Source organism: Piliocolobus tephrosceles, chromosome 8 (assembly GCF_002776525.5).
Source record: "Piliocolobus tephrosceles isolate RC106 chromosome 8, ASM277652v3, whole genome shotgun sequence".
NCBI lineage: Eukaryota > Metazoa > Chordata > Mammalia > Primates > Cercopithecidae > Piliocolobus > Piliocolobus tephrosceles.
In genome coordinates this window covers 19162263-19179915 of record NC_045441.1, presented here as the reverse complement: position 1 = coordinate 19179915, position 17653 = coordinate 19162263, and the positions used below count along the sequence as shown (strand labels likewise).

At 47.7% G+C, this 17653-nt stretch overlaps 1 protein-coding gene across 1 annotated transcript in view; it reads right to left on the bottom strand.

Moving 5' to 3' along the window:
- GALNT17 (polypeptide N-acetylgalactosaminyltransferase 17) overlaps window positions 1–17653 on the bottom strand; it is a 597097-nt gene that overhangs the window by 28317 nt on the left and 551127 nt on the right. Inside the window, exons 8-9 of the mRNA XM_023218655.2 lie at window positions 16080–16217; window positions 10234–10329 (exon numbers count right to left, since the gene is read on the bottom strand). Coding sequence (XP_023074423.1) covers window positions 10234–10329; window positions 16080–16217 — 234 coding nt within the window. The remainder of the gene's footprint in view (window positions 1–10233; window positions 10330–16079; window positions 16218–17653) is intronic.

Genomic DNA, 17653 nt, shown 5'->3' with positions numbered 1-17653 from the left:
TGGAGGGGCAGTGAGTCTCAACTCGGGGACAAAGCCGCGTCAGAATTTGCAGGAACATGTTAGGTTTGAACATGTGCAGGTGCACAGGCAACATCTATGAACATGCCCTCAACTACGGTCCTCAAAAGTGATTGTGATTTGTATAAAAGTACGTGGAAAGCTGGGTCCATTGGCTTACACCTATAATCCAAGCACTTTGGGAGGCATCGATGGGTGGATCACTTGAGCCCAGGAGTTTGGGACCAGCCTGGACAACACAGTGAGATCCCCATCTCTACAAAAATTAAAAAAAAAAAAAAATAGCCTTGCATGGTGGTATGTGACTGTAGTCCCAGCTACTCAGGAGGCTAAGGCAGCAGGATTGCTTGAGCCCAGGAGTTCAAGGCCACAGTGAGCTCTGATGGCACCACTGTGCTCCAGCCTGGGTGACAAAGTGAGGTAGTGAGATGCTGTCTCTAAACAAAAGAAATCTTTTAAAAAAGTATATGTGGGCAGAGGGAGGAGTGAACTATACAGAGGTTCAGGGGAATACTGAATTGCTCTATATCTTGATTATGGTGTGATTACTTGATCATATGTGCCTGCCAAAACCTGCAAATTATACATTATAAAGCATAAACAGGCCGGGCACGATGGCTCACGCCTGTAATCCCAGAACTTTGGGAGGCCGAGGCGGGTGGGTCACCTGAGGTCAGGAGTTCAAGACCAGCCTGGCTAACATGGGGAAACCCTATCTCTACTAAAAATATAAAAATTAGCCAGGTGTGGTGGCAGGTGCCTGTAATCCCAGCTACTCAGGAGGCTGAGGCAGGAGAATCGCTTGAACGCAGGAGGCAGAGGTTGCAGTGAGCCAAGATCGTGCCACTGGACTGCAGCCTGGGTGACGGAGTGAGACTCTGTCTCAAAAAAAAAAAAAATAATAATAATAAATAAGTAAATATTGCCTTAAAAACGAAAAAACAAAAAACCAAAACACCCAAGAAACTTAATTATATAAAAACTAAGCGTTATAAATTAAAATAACTTAGCTGGGACACTAGGCCTAAACAGGGCCTGTCTTGGGCAGACAGGAACATATGATCACCACCTACATGGCCTAACACATAGCCTTATCCAAAATACATGCTTGGTTGGATGTGAGGGTGATCTGGCTGCAACATCTGTCACCCCGTTGGTCGCCAGGGTTATTTCAGCTGATTTGGCTGGCTAGGCTGGTGTCCCTTTTCTCCCTCACCCCTCCATGTGCATCCCTCCTGAAACTGCATGCTTGGTCGAAGAGGATGACCATCCCCAATAGAAGAAGACCAGTCTTTGGTCAAGGGTATACGAGTATCTGCGCTGCCTTGCTAGAACTCCCAAACAGGTTCTCAAAATAGATGCTCGATAAATAGTTGTAGATTGAAAAAGAAAAGCATCCGCCAATGCTTGTTACCATGTGGAATCCCAGGCCCCACCTCCACTAGGTCTGGGGTTGGACTCTGGAAAAGGCATTTACAATAAGCCCCCAGAGGGTTCACTGGGTCAGTGGACCACACATGAGATGCTGAGTGGAAGGCCCAGCCCTTGATCCCAGCACTGGAGGATCTCCACACTCTGTCCCATTTGGGCCGCCCTGAACCACCTGTTTCTGCCAACTGTGTGATTCTTTCCTGAAATGGGCCTCGTGATTCCAGCCTCTGCACCTGGGCTTTCACGTTCCATTCCTCTCTGCTTGCTATGAGTCTTTCCACTGTGCTTTGCTGTGGTCTGGAGAACACTGAAGGGCTCAAGGATATGAGGTGCTCTCCAGAATTCACCGGATGCAGAGCAGAGCACCCAAGACCAAGAGGTATGGGACATTCGTTTGACAACTGGCATTGCCCTATCTGAATCTCCATGTTCTCATTAATAAAAAAAAAAAAAAAGCAGGTGGTGCCAGCAAGGCAAGGTGGCTCACATCCATAATCCTAGCACTCTGGGAGGCCAAGGGGGGAGGATAGCTTGAGGTCGGGAGTTCGAGACCAGCTTGGGCAACAGAGTGAGACCCCATCTCTACAAAAAAATGGAAAAATTAGCTGGGCGTGGTGGTTCATACCAGCAGTCCCAGTTACTCTGGGAGCTGAAGCAGGAGGATTGCTTGAACCCGGGAGTTTGAGGCTGCAGTGAGCTATGATTGCATCACTGTACTCCAGCCTGGTTGACAGAACAAGACCCTATCTCAAGTAAAAAAAGTCAGGGGGATGGGAGGAGGTTACTGTTTACGAGACAGAGTAGTTGGAAGGATTAAATATGTCACCAAAAACAGATATGGGTCTTATTGCCAGCATTTTTGTTCTTTATCTCAGCCCAGCCCTGGCCAGAGTGTTTAGAGCTGTCCCTAGGCAGGGGCTGGAACACACGGTTCTGGGGCCAGAGTCCATTTTATGCTGCACTGTCAAACTCTGGGCTGCGGGTCAGCTGCAGGGACCCGAGAGTGCAGATGCAGAGCCACTGGGGGAGTTAAGGGCTAAGAAAGATGCCACAGTGCTGCCCCCCGAGCCTCCTCTTTCTTCCTGATAGCACCTTTGCCTTTCTAGAGAAATCAGAAGCTGTGGCAGGAGAAGGCTGAAGTCTGGAGAAGGCTGTGGTCTGGACAGGTGCAGCAAGAAGGGCCTGGCAGAGGAGGGTGCTATCTGTGCAAGGCAGCCAAAGTGTCCTGGTTTCATTGTGGCTGCTCCAGCTTGGGGATCCACCCTGGGCCTGGGTGCAGGAGGGCAACAGCCTGGTAGAACTGGGGGTCTGTGGGCCTCCTTAGGCAAGAACTTCCACTCCAAATGGGTTTAAGCCAACACTAAGGCTGCTACTGCATCCTTGACCTTTTTTTTTTTTTGAGACTGGGTCTTGCTCTGTTGCCTAGGCTGGAGTGCAGTGGCATGGTGTTGGCTCGCTGCAACCTCCGCCTCCTGAGTTCAAGTGATTCTCCTGCCTCAGCCTCCGGGAGTAGCTGGGATTATAGGTGCCTGCCACCACGCCCAGCTAATTTTTGTATTTTTAGTAGAGACGAGGTTTCACCATGTTGGCCAGGCTGCTCTCGGAACTCCTGACCTGAAGTGATCCACCCGCCTTGGCCTCCCAAAGTGCTGGGATTACAGGCGTGAGCCAATGCGCCCGGTCTTGACATTCTATTTTTAAATAAAACACAGGCTTCCAAAAAGAAGTGGATGTTTGTCTAATTCTAATTAGTAACCAGCCAAAACCGAGGCGACAGACATTTCCGAGCAAGCAAGGCTCTCCGAGTGGCCGGGAACCGTTTACATCTTGTTGACAAACACATGTTGCAAGACAGGAAATTACCCTCCTCAGTGCCTATTTTATCTCTGTTTAATTGCTGTTTGATAATAAATTACAACATAGAGTCCATTAATTAAGCTAGCAATGTCCGTGGAACACCAATTCCTTCTGCCTGGAGCCGCCTGGTTATAGGAGCTCTGATTCTGCTGCTGTTTGCACCCATGGCACTTTGAGAAGCAGTTTAGAAGGATTCCGGTTGGGTGACAGGACTCCTTGCACAGAAGGAGTGGGTTTGGGAAGCGGGGGAGCTTTGATGAGTGAGTAGAGGGACAGCCTGGCAGCTGGAGAGCCATGCCAAGTGTTCTCTAATTCAGGACACGTGGCTGAACAGAAAGCAACATCAGATTGACTTTTTAAAAAGCAGCTGATGGAAAGCAACCGGGGCCCACTTAACAAGTGTCCATCCCAGAGCCAGGGGGAGCCAAGAGCAGCCTAATTCGGTTTGCCGTTCTAAATCAAGTCAATCTAATCAGCTCTGTGGCAGGAGCTTTCACTTGGAAAAGTTCCGCACGCAGGTGGAGCTGGGAAAGATGAAACCCAGCCATTTCCTAACAAAGGTACCACACTGTGCTGGGAGTGCCACTAAGCTCCCAGCGGGAAAGGAGACTTGATGTCTGCCTCCTGCCTGGGGAGGGAGTCAGGAAGTGGTCACCTTCAGAGGGAAAGCCCTCATTAAATTTTAACCACAGGCTCAAGCACGGGGGCTCACACCTGTCGCCTCAGCACTTTGGGAGGCAGAGGCCAGAGAACTGCTTCAGGTCAGGAGTCCCAGACCAGCCTGGCCAGCATAGGGAGACCGCTATTTCTACAAAAACCTTTTTAAAAAAATTAGCTGGGCGTGGTGATGCATGCCTGTAATCCCAGCTACTTGAGAGGCCTAGATGGGAGGATTTCTTGAGCCCAGGAGGTCAAGGCTGCAGCGAGCTATGATTGTGCCACCGGACCCCCAGTTTGGGCGACAGCGAGACCTTGTCTCTAAAAAAAGGGAAGGGAAGGGAAGGGAAAAGGGAAGGGAAGGAAAGGGGAGGGAAGGGAAGGGAAGGGAAGGGAAGGGAAGGGAAGGGAAGGAAAAAGTTCCGACCATGTTGTCCTGAAATTATGCCATCCAGGCATTCCTGCTGGTCTATCACGGTCCCACTGGGCAGAAGCTTGAGGGAGGGACTATAGAGGAAAAAAGGCTCCAGACTAAGTCTGGAGGTGAGGGCATTGTCAGGCCTCAGAGCCCAAGACAAGCCATCGCATCCCCTGAGACTTGCACCTATATGCCCAGATGGCCTGAAGTAACTGAAGAATCACAAAAGAAGTGCAAATGCCCTGCCCCGCCTTAACTGATGACATTCTACCACAAAAGAAGTGAAAATGGCTGGTCCTTGCCTTAAGCGATGACATCATCTTGTGAAATTCCTTTTCCTGGCTCATCCTGGCTCAAAAAGCTCCTCAACTGAGCACCTTTTGACCCCCACTCCTGCCAGCCAGAGAACAACCCACCTTTGACTGTAATTTTTCTTTACCTACCCAAATCCTATAAAAAGGCCCCACCCTTGTCTCCCTTTGCTGACTCTTTTCGGACTCAGCCCACCTGCACCCAGGTGAAATAAACAGCCATGTTGCTCACAGAAAGCCTGCTTGGTGGTCTCTTCACATGGATGCACATGACAGGCATCACAAGAGTGTTAAAGATGCTGGGGTAGACAGATGGGGAGGGTGGGGGGCCACAGAAGACAGACATTGCCGCCTTAATATCCCAGCCCTCAGGTTCACCCAAGTGCTTCCTGAGTGGCTTTAAAAACCTTCCCCTGAGGCCAGGCGCAGTGGCTCATGCCTGTAATCCCAGCACTTTGGGAGGCCAAGGTGGGTGGATCACCTGAGGTCAGGAGTTTGAGACCAGCCTGACCAATGTGGTGAAACCCCATCTCTACTAAAAATACAAAAATTAGCCAGGTGTGGTGGTGGGTGCCTGTAATCCCAACTACTCATAAGGCTGAGGCAGGAGAATCGCTTGAACCCAGGAGGCAGAGGTTGCAGTGACCCGAGATCGTGCCATTGCACTCCAGCCTGGGTGACAGAGCGAGACTCAGTCTGAAAAAACCAAACCAAAAGAAACAAACAAAAAAAGCAAAAACAAAACCTTCCCCTGAAACACCCAAAGCCAAATGCAACTGCTTAGAGCCACGTGGGGAAGCTCTGGGATCAAACCATCTTTACTTTGTTCCACATTAGCAGGAGGAGTGGATGTCCTCAGAGCCGTTTTTGATTATGCCAGTATCTAACTGGGACAGCCTTTATTATGTCACTGTTAATAAGTGTGCCATTCAAATGTGACTTATTCAGAAGATTAAACAAAGAAGTCTGGGAGTTTAAGTGCTCTTTTCACAGCCACTCTTGGAGTAATTGCCTAAAAGGGTGATCCGGCACAGCCATGGGGCCCAGGAGTGGGACTGCCCTAGACTCAGCCTCTGGGATCTTGCTGCCTGGGGCAGAGGCTGTGGGTATCCCAGGAAGGCAGTGTAGGGAGTGTGCTGGGCCCTGCCTCCCACCCTCTGTGTCCCCTTTCTTCAACTCTAGGCTCAGTACCACAAGTCGCTATATCCAACTCCTGGCCATCTCAGCCCAAGACTAGCTGGGGCTTTTCATTTGGTCTATTCCAAGACATAACTTCTTAGATAGTCCCCTCTGGAATTGCTGTAGGCAGTCTAAACATATCACCTCTCCTACCCCCAGGTGAGCCTTCCAGTGGCTCCCTGACATCTTCTGGATCAAGTCCCATTTCTTCAAACCAGCAGCATCAGCATCACCTAGAAAACAGCTGGAAATGCAAAATTGGGGCTGGGTGCTGAGGCTCATGCCTGTAATCCCAGCAGTCTGGGAGGCCAAGGTGGGAGGATCCCTTGAGGCCAGGAGTCCAAGACAAGCCCAGGCGACATAGCAAGACTCTATCTCTACAAAAAAAAAAACATGGAAAATTGAGTGGAACATGGTGGCATGTTTTTTTTTAAGTTTTGCCTTTAGTCCCAGTAACTAAGGAGGCTGAGGCAGGAGGAGCACTTGAGCCCAGGAGGTTGAGGCTGCAGTGAGCTGTAATCACACCGCTGCACTCCAGCCTGGGCAACACAGCAAGACCCCATCTCTTAAAAAAGAAGGAAGAAAAGGAAGGAAAAAAGGAAGGGGGGGGGAGGGAAGGAAGGAAGGAAGGAAAAAAGGAAAGGAAGAAAGCAAGCAGGGAGGGGGGAGGGAAGGAAGGAAGGAAGAGAAAGAAAGGAAAGGAAAGGAAGAAAGGAAGGAGGGAGGGAGGGAAGAGAGGAAGGAAGGAAGGAAGGAAAGAAAGGAGGGAGGAAGGGAGGGAGAGAGGGAAGGAGGCAGGGAAGGAGGGAGGGAAGGAGGGAGAGAGGGAGGGAAAAAAAGAAAGAAAGAAAAGAAGGAGAAAACAAAAGCAAACTCTCAGGCCCCACCGGAGATCTGACCCGAAAATTCTGGGAACAGGGCCCAGGAGCTGGTGTTGTCACAGCCTTGGGGGCAATTCTGCTGCCTACTGCAGCGTGCAGACTGGAACCTTGGTGCAGGTCTCCTTAGGTCTCTCACCATCTGCACTTCACCTCTCTGCTGCCTTCTCTCTCAGCACTCCCTTCCCTCTTGCATTCAAAGTTCCAGCCAAACTGGGCTACCTCCTACCTCCCAGGCCCCAGCACCCTGGGTTACACTTATTTTACTGTAGATTTCCCACCTCTTTTCTAGTCCCTCCCCTTCAAGGGTAAACAATTTGACGGCAAAGACTGTATCATACCAGCTGCCTGTGTGACAGTGGTGCCTAGCATTTAAGAGTAGGTAATCAAGACATATTAGTTGAGTGAATGAATGAATGAATGAATGAAGACATGCACTTATTTTTTTCTTTTTTTATGAGATAAGGCCTCGGCCAGGCTCGGTGGCTCACACCTGTAATCCCAGCACTTTGGGAAGCCGAGGCGGGCGGATCACGAGGTCAGGAGATCAAGACCATCCTGATTAACACAGTGAAACCCCCGTCTCTACTACAAAATACAAAAAATTAGCTGGGCGTGGTGTGGGCGCCTGTCGTCCCAGCTACTTGGGAGGCTGAGGCAGGAGAATGGCATGAACCCGGGAGGTGGAGCTTGCAGTGAGCAGAGATCGTGTCACTGCACTCCAGCCTGGGTGATGAGTGAGACTCTGTCTCAAAAAAAAAAAAAAAGGACAAGGCCTCACTCTGTCACCCAGGAGTGCAGGGACATGATCATGGCTTACTGCAGCCTTGAAGTCCTTGGTTCAAGTGATTCTCCTGCCTCAGCTTCCTGAGTCGTGTGCCACCACACCCAACTCATTTTATATATTTTTTTGTAGAGGCGGGGGTCTTATTATGTTACCCAGGCTGGTTTCAATCTCCTGGCCTCAAGCAGTCCTCCCGCCTCAGCCGTCATAGCCACCTGCATTAGATTCTGCAGCCCATATTGCTTTCCATGAGAATCCCCATTTTTCTATAGAGAACCTTCAGGGAGAGGAGAAGGTCTAGGCTTCCCAGCCAATCTCCTGCTCCCCACAGGCACTTTTTGCCAATTATAAATGGTGATGGTGCTCCATAAATAACTTGGATTCAAATAGATCGCATTCGACTTTTTTTTTTTTACCTTGAGATGGAGTCTCGCTCTGTCGCTCAGGCTGGAGTGTGGTGACACGATCTCGACTCGCTGAAACTCCACCTCCAAGGTTCAAGTGATTCTCCTGCCTCAGCCTCTCTAGCAGCTGGGATTACAGGCGCCCGCCACTATGCCTGGCTAATTTTTGTATTTTTAATAGAGATGGGGCTTCGCCATGTTGGCCAGGCTGGTCTTGAACTCCTAACCTCAGATGATCTTTGACTTTAAAATGCTTGGCTGTGCTTGGCCCGGGGCCATAGCTCACGCTTGTAATCCCAGCACTTTGGGAGGCCTAGGCAGTGGATCACTTGAGGTCAGGAGTTCAAGACCAGTCTGGCCAACGTGGTGAAACCCCGTCTCTACTAAAAATACAAAAATTAGCTGGGGTAGGGTGGTGCAAGCCTGTAATCTCAGCTACTCAGGAGGCTGACGCAGGAGAATCACTTGAACCCAGAAGGCGGAGGTTGCACTGAGCCGAGATCGTGGCACTGTATTCCAGCCTGGGTGACAGAGAAAGACTCGGTCTAAAAAAAAATAGATCGATACACAAATAAATAAATAGGTAGTATAAAATGCTTGGCTGTGCTGGAAGGCCTGGGTTCTAGGTTGCTTTGCTCACGGGCACTTGCCCCTCTGTGCCTCAGTTTCCTCATGCTGCCTGCCTACTTCCCAGAGTTGCTGCAAGGATCTGCTCAGGATATGAACAGTACCCTGTCTGGCATTGCTTACCTACCTTAGGAGGAAGGGTGAATATCCATCCAGACAATGAGAACTACCTGCAGTGACGTGGCAGAGGGAACGCAACTGTCTCTTTCCAGCAGCGACCTCGGGGGAATGCAAAACCACCACACACAGAGAAAAACCTGTGAGCCTTGATATGGGCACGTGTGGGGATAAGTGTAATTGATGAAGGCAACTTTGCACGTGAACGTGGGCATTCACAGAGCAAGAGACATGAAGGGTGTTTACAGGGTAGTTCCTCAAGTGCCTTCCTCTTACAGACCAATAAACTGAGCCCCGGAGAGAGAATCTGTGAGCCCGACTCACAACTTCAGTGTTCCTCTGAAATTGAAATATAAATGTTTTCCTAGTTGGTAGCTTGCCTTTTTCTACTACTGGTTGATGTAATGTTTTAAATTCTGATGAATGTCAAGACTAGTGACATTTTTTTGGATGTTTTCTTTCAACCCTAGAGAATTTCTGCTAAGCTCTTTGTGTACACACACACACGCGCACATACGCATACACTCCTCTGGCTAGCACAAAGCCATCAAAGGAAATTCGTTTATCAAGACTCTGTTTTTACTTGTTGGTTAATCGCTTTGCGCTTCTCAGGTTATCACACGTGTTCTCTGAAAAGCTGCATTTTAGAGTAGGTGCTCAGGACATATTACTTGAGTGAATGAATGAATGAAGCCGTGCATTTGATACACATATATTTTTTTAAAGACACTCTGCAAACATTCGCCTCCTTCCCATCAGTTGTTTGCTCTTGAACCAGCATTTACGGTCCAGCTTGTACTTACAACCAAACTAATGATGCTTCTTCAGGATGGATGTGTCAATCAGACTCTAGTGAAGAAATGTGCTAATTGTTTCTCTGAAGTCGTAAGCAGGTAGATTTGGTTATAATGACGGTACATGCACATATGGTATATATTTGCATGTTAGCAAATGACTCTGTGACTTATCTACCTTTGAAATATGCACAGTGTGACTTATTCACCTATGAAACCTGCACATTGATCCTGTTAATACCCACGCTGATGCGGCCAGTCGCAGTGGCTCACGCCTGTAATGCCAGCATTTTGGGAGACCGAGGTGGGCAGATCTCTTGAGGTCAGGAGTTCGAGACCAGCCTGGCCAAATGGTGAAACCCCCATTTCTACTAAAAATACAAAAATTAGCTGGACATGGTGGCATGTGCCTGTAATCCCAGATATTCAGGAGGCTGAGGTAGGAGAATCGCATGAGCCTGGGAGGCGGAGATCGCAGTGAGCCAAGATCACACCACTGCACTCCAGCTTGGAGGACAGAGTCAGACTCCATCTCAAAAAAAAAAAAAAATTCCCGCACTGCAACAACCACTTATGAATCTTTTTCCTAGTTTCTTTAGAGAAATAACCAGAAAGACTCCTACCTTCTTCTTAACATCTCAGAATAAATAACTACCAAGGTAGACAGCAACAAAGTTTATCCAGAAGGCCTGCAAGGGCCCTGTGGGCCGGAGATGGTGATATTACTACTTCCTTCCTGGTCAGAGATGAGCTCCTACCTGCGGTCCCCAGCCATGGCACGGATACAGTATTGCTGTGTGGTTCTCCAGTGGCCCCTGGTCCAAGCAGACGTCTTTTGCCTTGTTGTTGCGAAGCTGCAAGAATAGACAAAACATGATCCATCAGAGCTCAGCTAGTGGAGGTGTGGATGCCCAGTCACTGTTCTACCATGCCTTGGTTCCAGCTTCATGATGGGAAGACCACACAGGCCTCTAAGTGAGGACCAGGGCTCAAGTCTGTGCAGTGATCACCTTAGCAAGAAAAATCAAGTCTTAAGGTGGGTGGCATGGATCCTAGGTCTCTGTGTCCTGGGCAGCTTGCCCCCACCCTCACAGCACCTCCATTCCTAACATGAAAGGCGATCTGAGGGAACTGCTGCATATAGGAGCACTGGTTACCCAGATCTTAGGCTTCTAAATGGCTCTGAAGCTTCTAAGTAGCTTATAGGCTTCTCAGCGGCTTCTAAGGCTTCTAAGTGGCTTGTAAAATCCGGTTATCCAGATGGTTAGGCTTCTAAGTGGGCCTCAGCACCAACACTGGTTTTAATAAACCAGGTAATCAAAGGTTAGCTTTTCAGGTCATTACGTGCATAAAGGCATGAAGAACCTAAAAGCAAATTAGGCTGGACGTGGTGGCTCGTGCCTGTAATCCCAGCACTTCGGGAGGCTGAGGTAGGAGAATCGCTTGAGCCCAGGAGTTCAAGACCAACGTGGGCAACATAGCAAGGCCCCATCTCTACAAAAACATTAAAATAAATTAACCAGGTGTGGTGGCACACACTTGTAGTCCCAGCTACTCAGGAGGCTGAGACGGCAGGATGCTTTGAGCCCAGGAGTTCCAGGCTGCAGTGAGCCATGATTGTACCACTAGACTCCAGCCTGAGCGACAGAGCAAGATCTATTTCTAAAAAAAAGAAAAAAAAAACCTAAAAGCTTACTATCATAAAATGCTCTAGCAGTATCTATATATTCAAAAACATATACGTATGCTGTGCTAAGCACCATTGTAGGTGTTTGGAACGCACCCACGGAGGAAACAGACAAAAGTCCCCAAAGCAACACCCATGAAACTAGGCATGGATCTTTGGGAGCGTGTAAGAACTGATCTCATTTGGATCTCTGGGTACACTGTGATCTACATGGGTATCCATCCCACCAGCACCCTAGGGTCCCAATGGGCGGGAAAAAGGTAATGTTGCTGGTCCTCTCCATCTATATTCATTCCCCTCCAGATTATATTCCCCATCGAAACAGACAGGAAAAGGCTTCCCTTCCTTCCCCTCCCCTCCCCTTCCTTTTCTTTTCTTTTCGAGACAGAGTTTCGCTCTTGGGGCTCAGGCTGAAATGCAATGGTGCAATCTCGACTCACTGCAACCTCCACCTCCTGGGTTCAAGCGATTCTCCAGCTTCAGCCTCCCAAGTAGGTGGGATTACAGTTGCCCGCCACCATGCCAAGCTAATTTTTTGTATTTTTAGCAGAGACGGGGTTTTACCACGTTGGCCAGGCTGATCTTGAACTCCTGACCTCAGGTGATCCACCTGTCTTGGCCTCCCAAAGTGCTGGGATTATAGGCGTGAACCACTGCGCCTGGCCGGCATTCTGTTCTTTATGTACCCAAATTGTGTTTAGGCTCAGACAACTTGAGCAGATTGTTTTTTCTTTCTTTTGTTTTTTTGAGACAGAGTCTTTTTTTTTTTTTTGAGACGGAGTCTTGCTCTGTCGCCCGTGCTGGAGTGCAGTGGCCTGATCTCAGCTCACTGCAAGCTCCGCCTCCCGGGTTTACGCCATTCTCCTGCCTCAGCCTCCGGAGTAGCTGGGACCACAGGCGCCCGCCACCACGCCCGGCTAGTTTTTTGTATTTTTAGTAGAGACGGGGTTTCAGCGTGTTAGCCAGGATGGTCTCGATCTCCTGACCTCGTGATCCGCCCGTCTCGGCCTCCCAAAGTGCTGGGATTACAGGCTTGAGCCACTGCGCCCGGCCATAGAGACAGAGTCTTGCCCTGTCGCCCAGGCTGGAGTACAGTGGCGCGATCTCGGCTCACTGCAAGCTCCGCCTCCCGGGTTCAAGCCATTCTCCCACCTCGGCCTCCCGAGTAGCTGGGACTACAGGCGCCTGCCACCACCCCGGCTAATTTGTTTGTATTTTTAGTAGAGACGGGGTTTCACGATGTTAGCCAGGATGGTCTCGATCTCCTGACCTCGTGATCTGCCCGTCTCGGCCTCCCAAAGTGCTGGGATTACAGGCCTGAGCCACCTCGAGTAGATTTTTAAATCCTTGTTTTTTTTCTTTGAGTGACAGGGTCTTGCTCTGTACTCCAGGCTGGAGTGCAGGGGTGCAATCATAGCTCACTGCAGCCTCCATCTCTTGGCCTCAAGCAATCCTCCCACCTCAGCTTCCCAAAGTGCTGGGATTACAGGTGTTAACCACTGTGCCTAGCTGAGAGCTCTTTACATATTAAAGACATGAATGTTTTAACAGAGTATTTGCTTTACGTCATGATTTGAGACTGCCAGGCTTTTAAACTTTCTTCTAATGTTTCTGCAATCAAATCTATCAGTAATTTAATAAATATTTATTGAAGGCCTAGTAAGTGCCTGACACTGTACTAAATTTAGTGAGCAAAACACAAATAACATAGTCCCTGCCCTGAAGTAGTCCACGGTCTACTGCAATGACTGAACTATGCTAGGGCCAACAAGGAGAGCTTCTTTTTTCTTTTTTCTTTTTTAGATGGAGTCTTGCTCTGTCACCAGGCTGGAGTGCAGTGGCACAATCTCGGCTCACTGCAACCTCCACCTCCTGGGTTCAAGTGATTCTCGTGCCTCAGCCTCCCGAGTAGCTGGGATTACAGGCACTTGCCACCACACCCAGCTAATTTTTGTATTTTTAGTAGAGACGGGGTTTCACCATATTGGCCAGGATGGTCTCAATCTCCTGACTTTGTGATCCACCTGCCTCGGCCTCCCAAAGTGCTGGGATTACAGGTGCGAACCACTGCGACCGGCCAAGGAGAACTTCTTTACCCCTTCTAAGGATTCAGAGATAACTGCTAAGAGGTGACTCCTGCCCTAAGCGTTAAAAGCATATGTAGGCTGGGTGTGGTGGCTCACGCCTGTAATCCCAGTGCTTTGGGAGGCTGAGACTGGAAGATCGCTTAAGGTCAGGAGTTTGAGACAAGCCTGGGCAACATAGTGAGACCCCAACTTCACAAAAAATAAACAAAATTAGCTAGGCATGGTGGCATGTGCTTGTAGTCCCAGCTACTTGGGAGGCTGAGGTGGGAGGGTGGCTTTGGTCCAGGAATTTAAGGCTACAGTGAGCTGAGACTGCCACTGGATTCCACCTTGGGTGACACAGGAAGGCTGTGCCTCAAAAAAAAAAAAAAAGTTGTCTAGAGCCAACAGCAGTGACTCACACCTGTAGTATCAGCTACTAGGGAGGCTGAGGTGGGAGGATTGCTTGAGCAGAGGAGTTCCTGGCTATAGTATGTCATGATCATGCTATTGTACTCCAGCCTGGGCAACAGAGCAAGACTTTCTCTCTCTCTTTTTTTTTTTTTTTTAAAAAAGGAAGAGCTATCTAAAAAATGGTTTTTGATTAATTTGGTTTCTTTCATTTAACACTATAGTCTATCTGAAATGTATATCTGTAAATGGTGACACTCAGCAGGTAGAGAACGAGTAATAGAACCAGATGCCTTAAAACATTAACATTGATTATATCTGGGAACTGGGATTTGGAGTAAGTTTAGTTTTCATCTGTATATTTCCAATAGACTGCATGTATTGATTTTATTATTTTAAAAAGAAAGTCTGTAAAACCAAAAGGCTTCTCTCTTCCAAATAATCAGACTCTGATCACAATGTCACCTCCAATGCCACCCCCACTGTATAGCTCAAGGGACATCATTTATACTGTGGTTGATGTCAAAGGCAGCTCCTGGAGTTGTGGAGTGCACAGACTGTGGAGCTGTACACAGCAGCTCTGGCAGTCTTCTGGCCTAGGTGGTTTGTGCCTATACCCCAGATACTTGGGAAGCGAAGTGGGAGAATCGCTTGAGCCAGGACTTCAAGGCCAGCCTGGCAACATAGTATATAAAATACACACACACACACACACACACACACATATATGTATATTAGTAGAGACAAGGCTGGTCTTGAACTCTGGACTTCAAGTGATCCGCCTGCCTTGGCCTCCCAAAGTGATGAGATTATAGGCATGAGCCACGGCACTTGGCTATCCCAGGTACTGTTCTAAGAACTCTACATATCACAGCTCATTTTATACCCCCAGGAACCCTGGAGAGGAGATACTCTCCTTCCTCCCATTTTATAGATGAGGGAATGGCTGCCAAGAGGACCCACACGACTGGTAACAGCCTACTAGGATTTGAACCCAGCTGGCTGGTTCCAGTCTTCATGTATCCCTAACCGCCCTAGAGACTGCCCTTGCAAGACGTGAGCATCCCATTCCAAATTCCAGCTCAGGAGGGTCACCACTCTACACCCCGATGACTTAACCTGTGGCAGATTTACTTTCTCTAAAAGGCAGCAGGCAAAGAATAGGAAAATCCACAGTTGTAGAAAAATGTAAATACTCTTAAGTCAAAGGGATTCTTCTTAGCTCTAACCTGGTAATCACAGGGAGTCCCAGGGAAGAAAACCAGATTGCAGAGCTAATGGGGTGTCTCAGCCAAATTGAGAGCACTCGGCTCCCTGCTCCTTGGCCTGACTGTGTGTCACCGATTCTATCTCAAACAGGCATTGCAAGGGAGAACGAGGTGGATGCGTGTTTCTATACGAAGATGTTCTCAGCAATAGTACTTGTGATATTTTAAAATTGGAAAAGACACCAGTGTCTATGTTCTCAAGCAAAGTCCAGCTTACACAAAAAGTGGAACCATGTGTGGCCATTAATTACTGACAAAAAGTATTTCATGATACACTTACATATCCTCCATATTATTGAGTAAAATTTCAAATGATTAGGCATTGCGAATGGAATCGTTTTAGCAAAAAAAATACATGGGTATATACACATGCACACACATACACACATACACACAGATTCCAGAGGTTCATACATCAAAGTGTACATGTTATCTCTGGTATCCGGATCCCCATGTCCAATCTTGGCTTTGTGACTTATACGCTCTGTGACCTTAGGTAAGTTAGATAATTTCTCTAAGTTTCAGTTTTCTTATCAAGAAAACAGAAGTAACGCTAATCTCTCATAAGGTGAAGGTGAAATCAATTCGTATGCAAAAAGCACTTAGAATACTGCCCAGTACTTCAAAAGCACTCAACTATTCACCCCTAGTATTATTATTTTCAAAATGTTCTCAAATGCATATTGATGGTATTTGTAATAAGAGAAAAATCGCTTTGCTTTCAGGTTTAGAAAGGTGATATGATCAGAGCATAGACAATCTGAGAACATTTCCTCCTTTCTTTGATGATAAGTGATTCCAGCCCACAGCACAGAGCAATGGAGGACTCCAACCCCCCTGCCTCTCTTTACATCCAAACTTCCTTCTCAATATCTCCATTCACAGGTCTCAGAGGACCTCAAAGTCAAAATTTCCCAAACAAGATTCACTATCTGCCACATATCTCAGGCAAAGAAGACTGTCATAGTCTTTCATCCATAGTCCATTATAACATTCATCACATTTGTTAACTACCCCAACCCCCTGGCTAGAGAGAATCTTGCTATCAGGGCCGGCACCTCCAAACACCACTCATTGAATGAATGAATGAGCAACTCCATTTCTCCCCAGCAAAGCAACCAACAGCATATTGAACAGCGTTCCAAGCCAAAAGCATGCACAGTCTGATTTACCTCCCCGTAAGCAACGGTATTATTGTATCTTCTCATTTCTGGGTAAACATGGTCCAGGTACCACTGGAAATTCTTACACTTTAAACTTTTCCTTAAGGCTCTTCTTTCAGAGACATCACCGATGTCAATTCCCGGATTCTGAAAAGAGAGAGAAAACAAGGGGTGTTAGTGACTATGGAGCTCTGGCCAGAGTGGGGCACAGGTGGAATCACTTTCAGGGAAAGCTTCACATAGAAGATCTTAAGCCTGGGCCGGGCACAGAGGCTCACGCCTGTAATCCCAGCACTTTGGGAGGCGAGACAGGCAAATCACGAGGTCAGGAGTTCGAGACCAGCTTGGCCAACATGGTGAAACTCCATCTCTACTAAAAATACAAGTAATTAGCTGGGTATGATAGCGGGTGCCTATAATCTCAGCCACTTGGGAGGCTGAGGGAGGAAAATTGCTTGAACCCAAGAGGCAGAGGTTGCAGCATGCTGAGATCGCGCCACTGCACTCTATCCCGGGCGACAGTGTGAGACTGTCTAAAAAAATAAAGAGAAGATCTTATGCCTCTTATACTTATTCAGAAGGGTTTTTTTGTTGTTGTTCTGGTTTTATTGAGACGGGCTGGGAGTGCAGTGGTGTGATCTCATCTCACTGCAACGTTGTCCTCTTGGGTTCAAGCAATTCTCCTGCCTCAGCCTCCCCAGTAGCTGGGATTCCAGGCTCACCCCACCATGCTCGGCTAATTTTTGTATTTTTAGTAGAGATGGGGTTTCATCATGTTGGCCAGGCTGGTCTTGAACTCCTGACCTCAAGTGATCAGCCAGCCTCAGCCTCCCAAAGTTCTGGGATTACAGGTGTGAGCCACCACACCTGGCAGAAAGGGCGGTTTAAGGAGACCTATTTGACTCATCCAGACCCAGGCCAGGGAACCCTCCTTCCTGAGCAAAGTCAGGAACCTGCAGCAACAAAGGTCCCAGCCAAGCCAACCATCCTTATCATTGTTGTGCAAATGGATTTCTGGGACACACTGATGTTGACGACTTACATTCTCAGTTTCTTCTCTTCCACATTTCCTTAGTAACTATCAGAGACAATTATTAGAGGAATTATTTGATTAGGACAATAAAAGAAATGCCTACAACCACCTCCTGTCTTTCTTTCCTATACCTGCAAAATTTCTCCTTTTGTTGGCTCTTTGCGAAGTTCATTATATGCAGAAGTGAAAATAATTTTCCATTGCAAAGCTTGTAATGATGTTCTAATGAATAATTCACTCTGCTTTTACAGAAATGAACCTGTAATGGCTGCTGTGTGCTGACAGGGAAAATAAAGTATCTGAAATATGACTCCACAGACTCAGCTGCAAGATGGCCAGGAATTAGCAGAGACAGGATGCATTGGGGGGCCTAAGAGAAGACTTCCAATTGTGTCATTAAGATCACTTGGGCAGTCAAACAGTGACTTTAAAGGGAAATCTCTTTAAATGTCAAAGTTATTCAATCTCAAAGACAACCCTGAGCAGTAACCTTTAACTCTTTGTTTTAATATATTTAGCATGATTCATGAAATGGTCTTTTTTTTTTTTT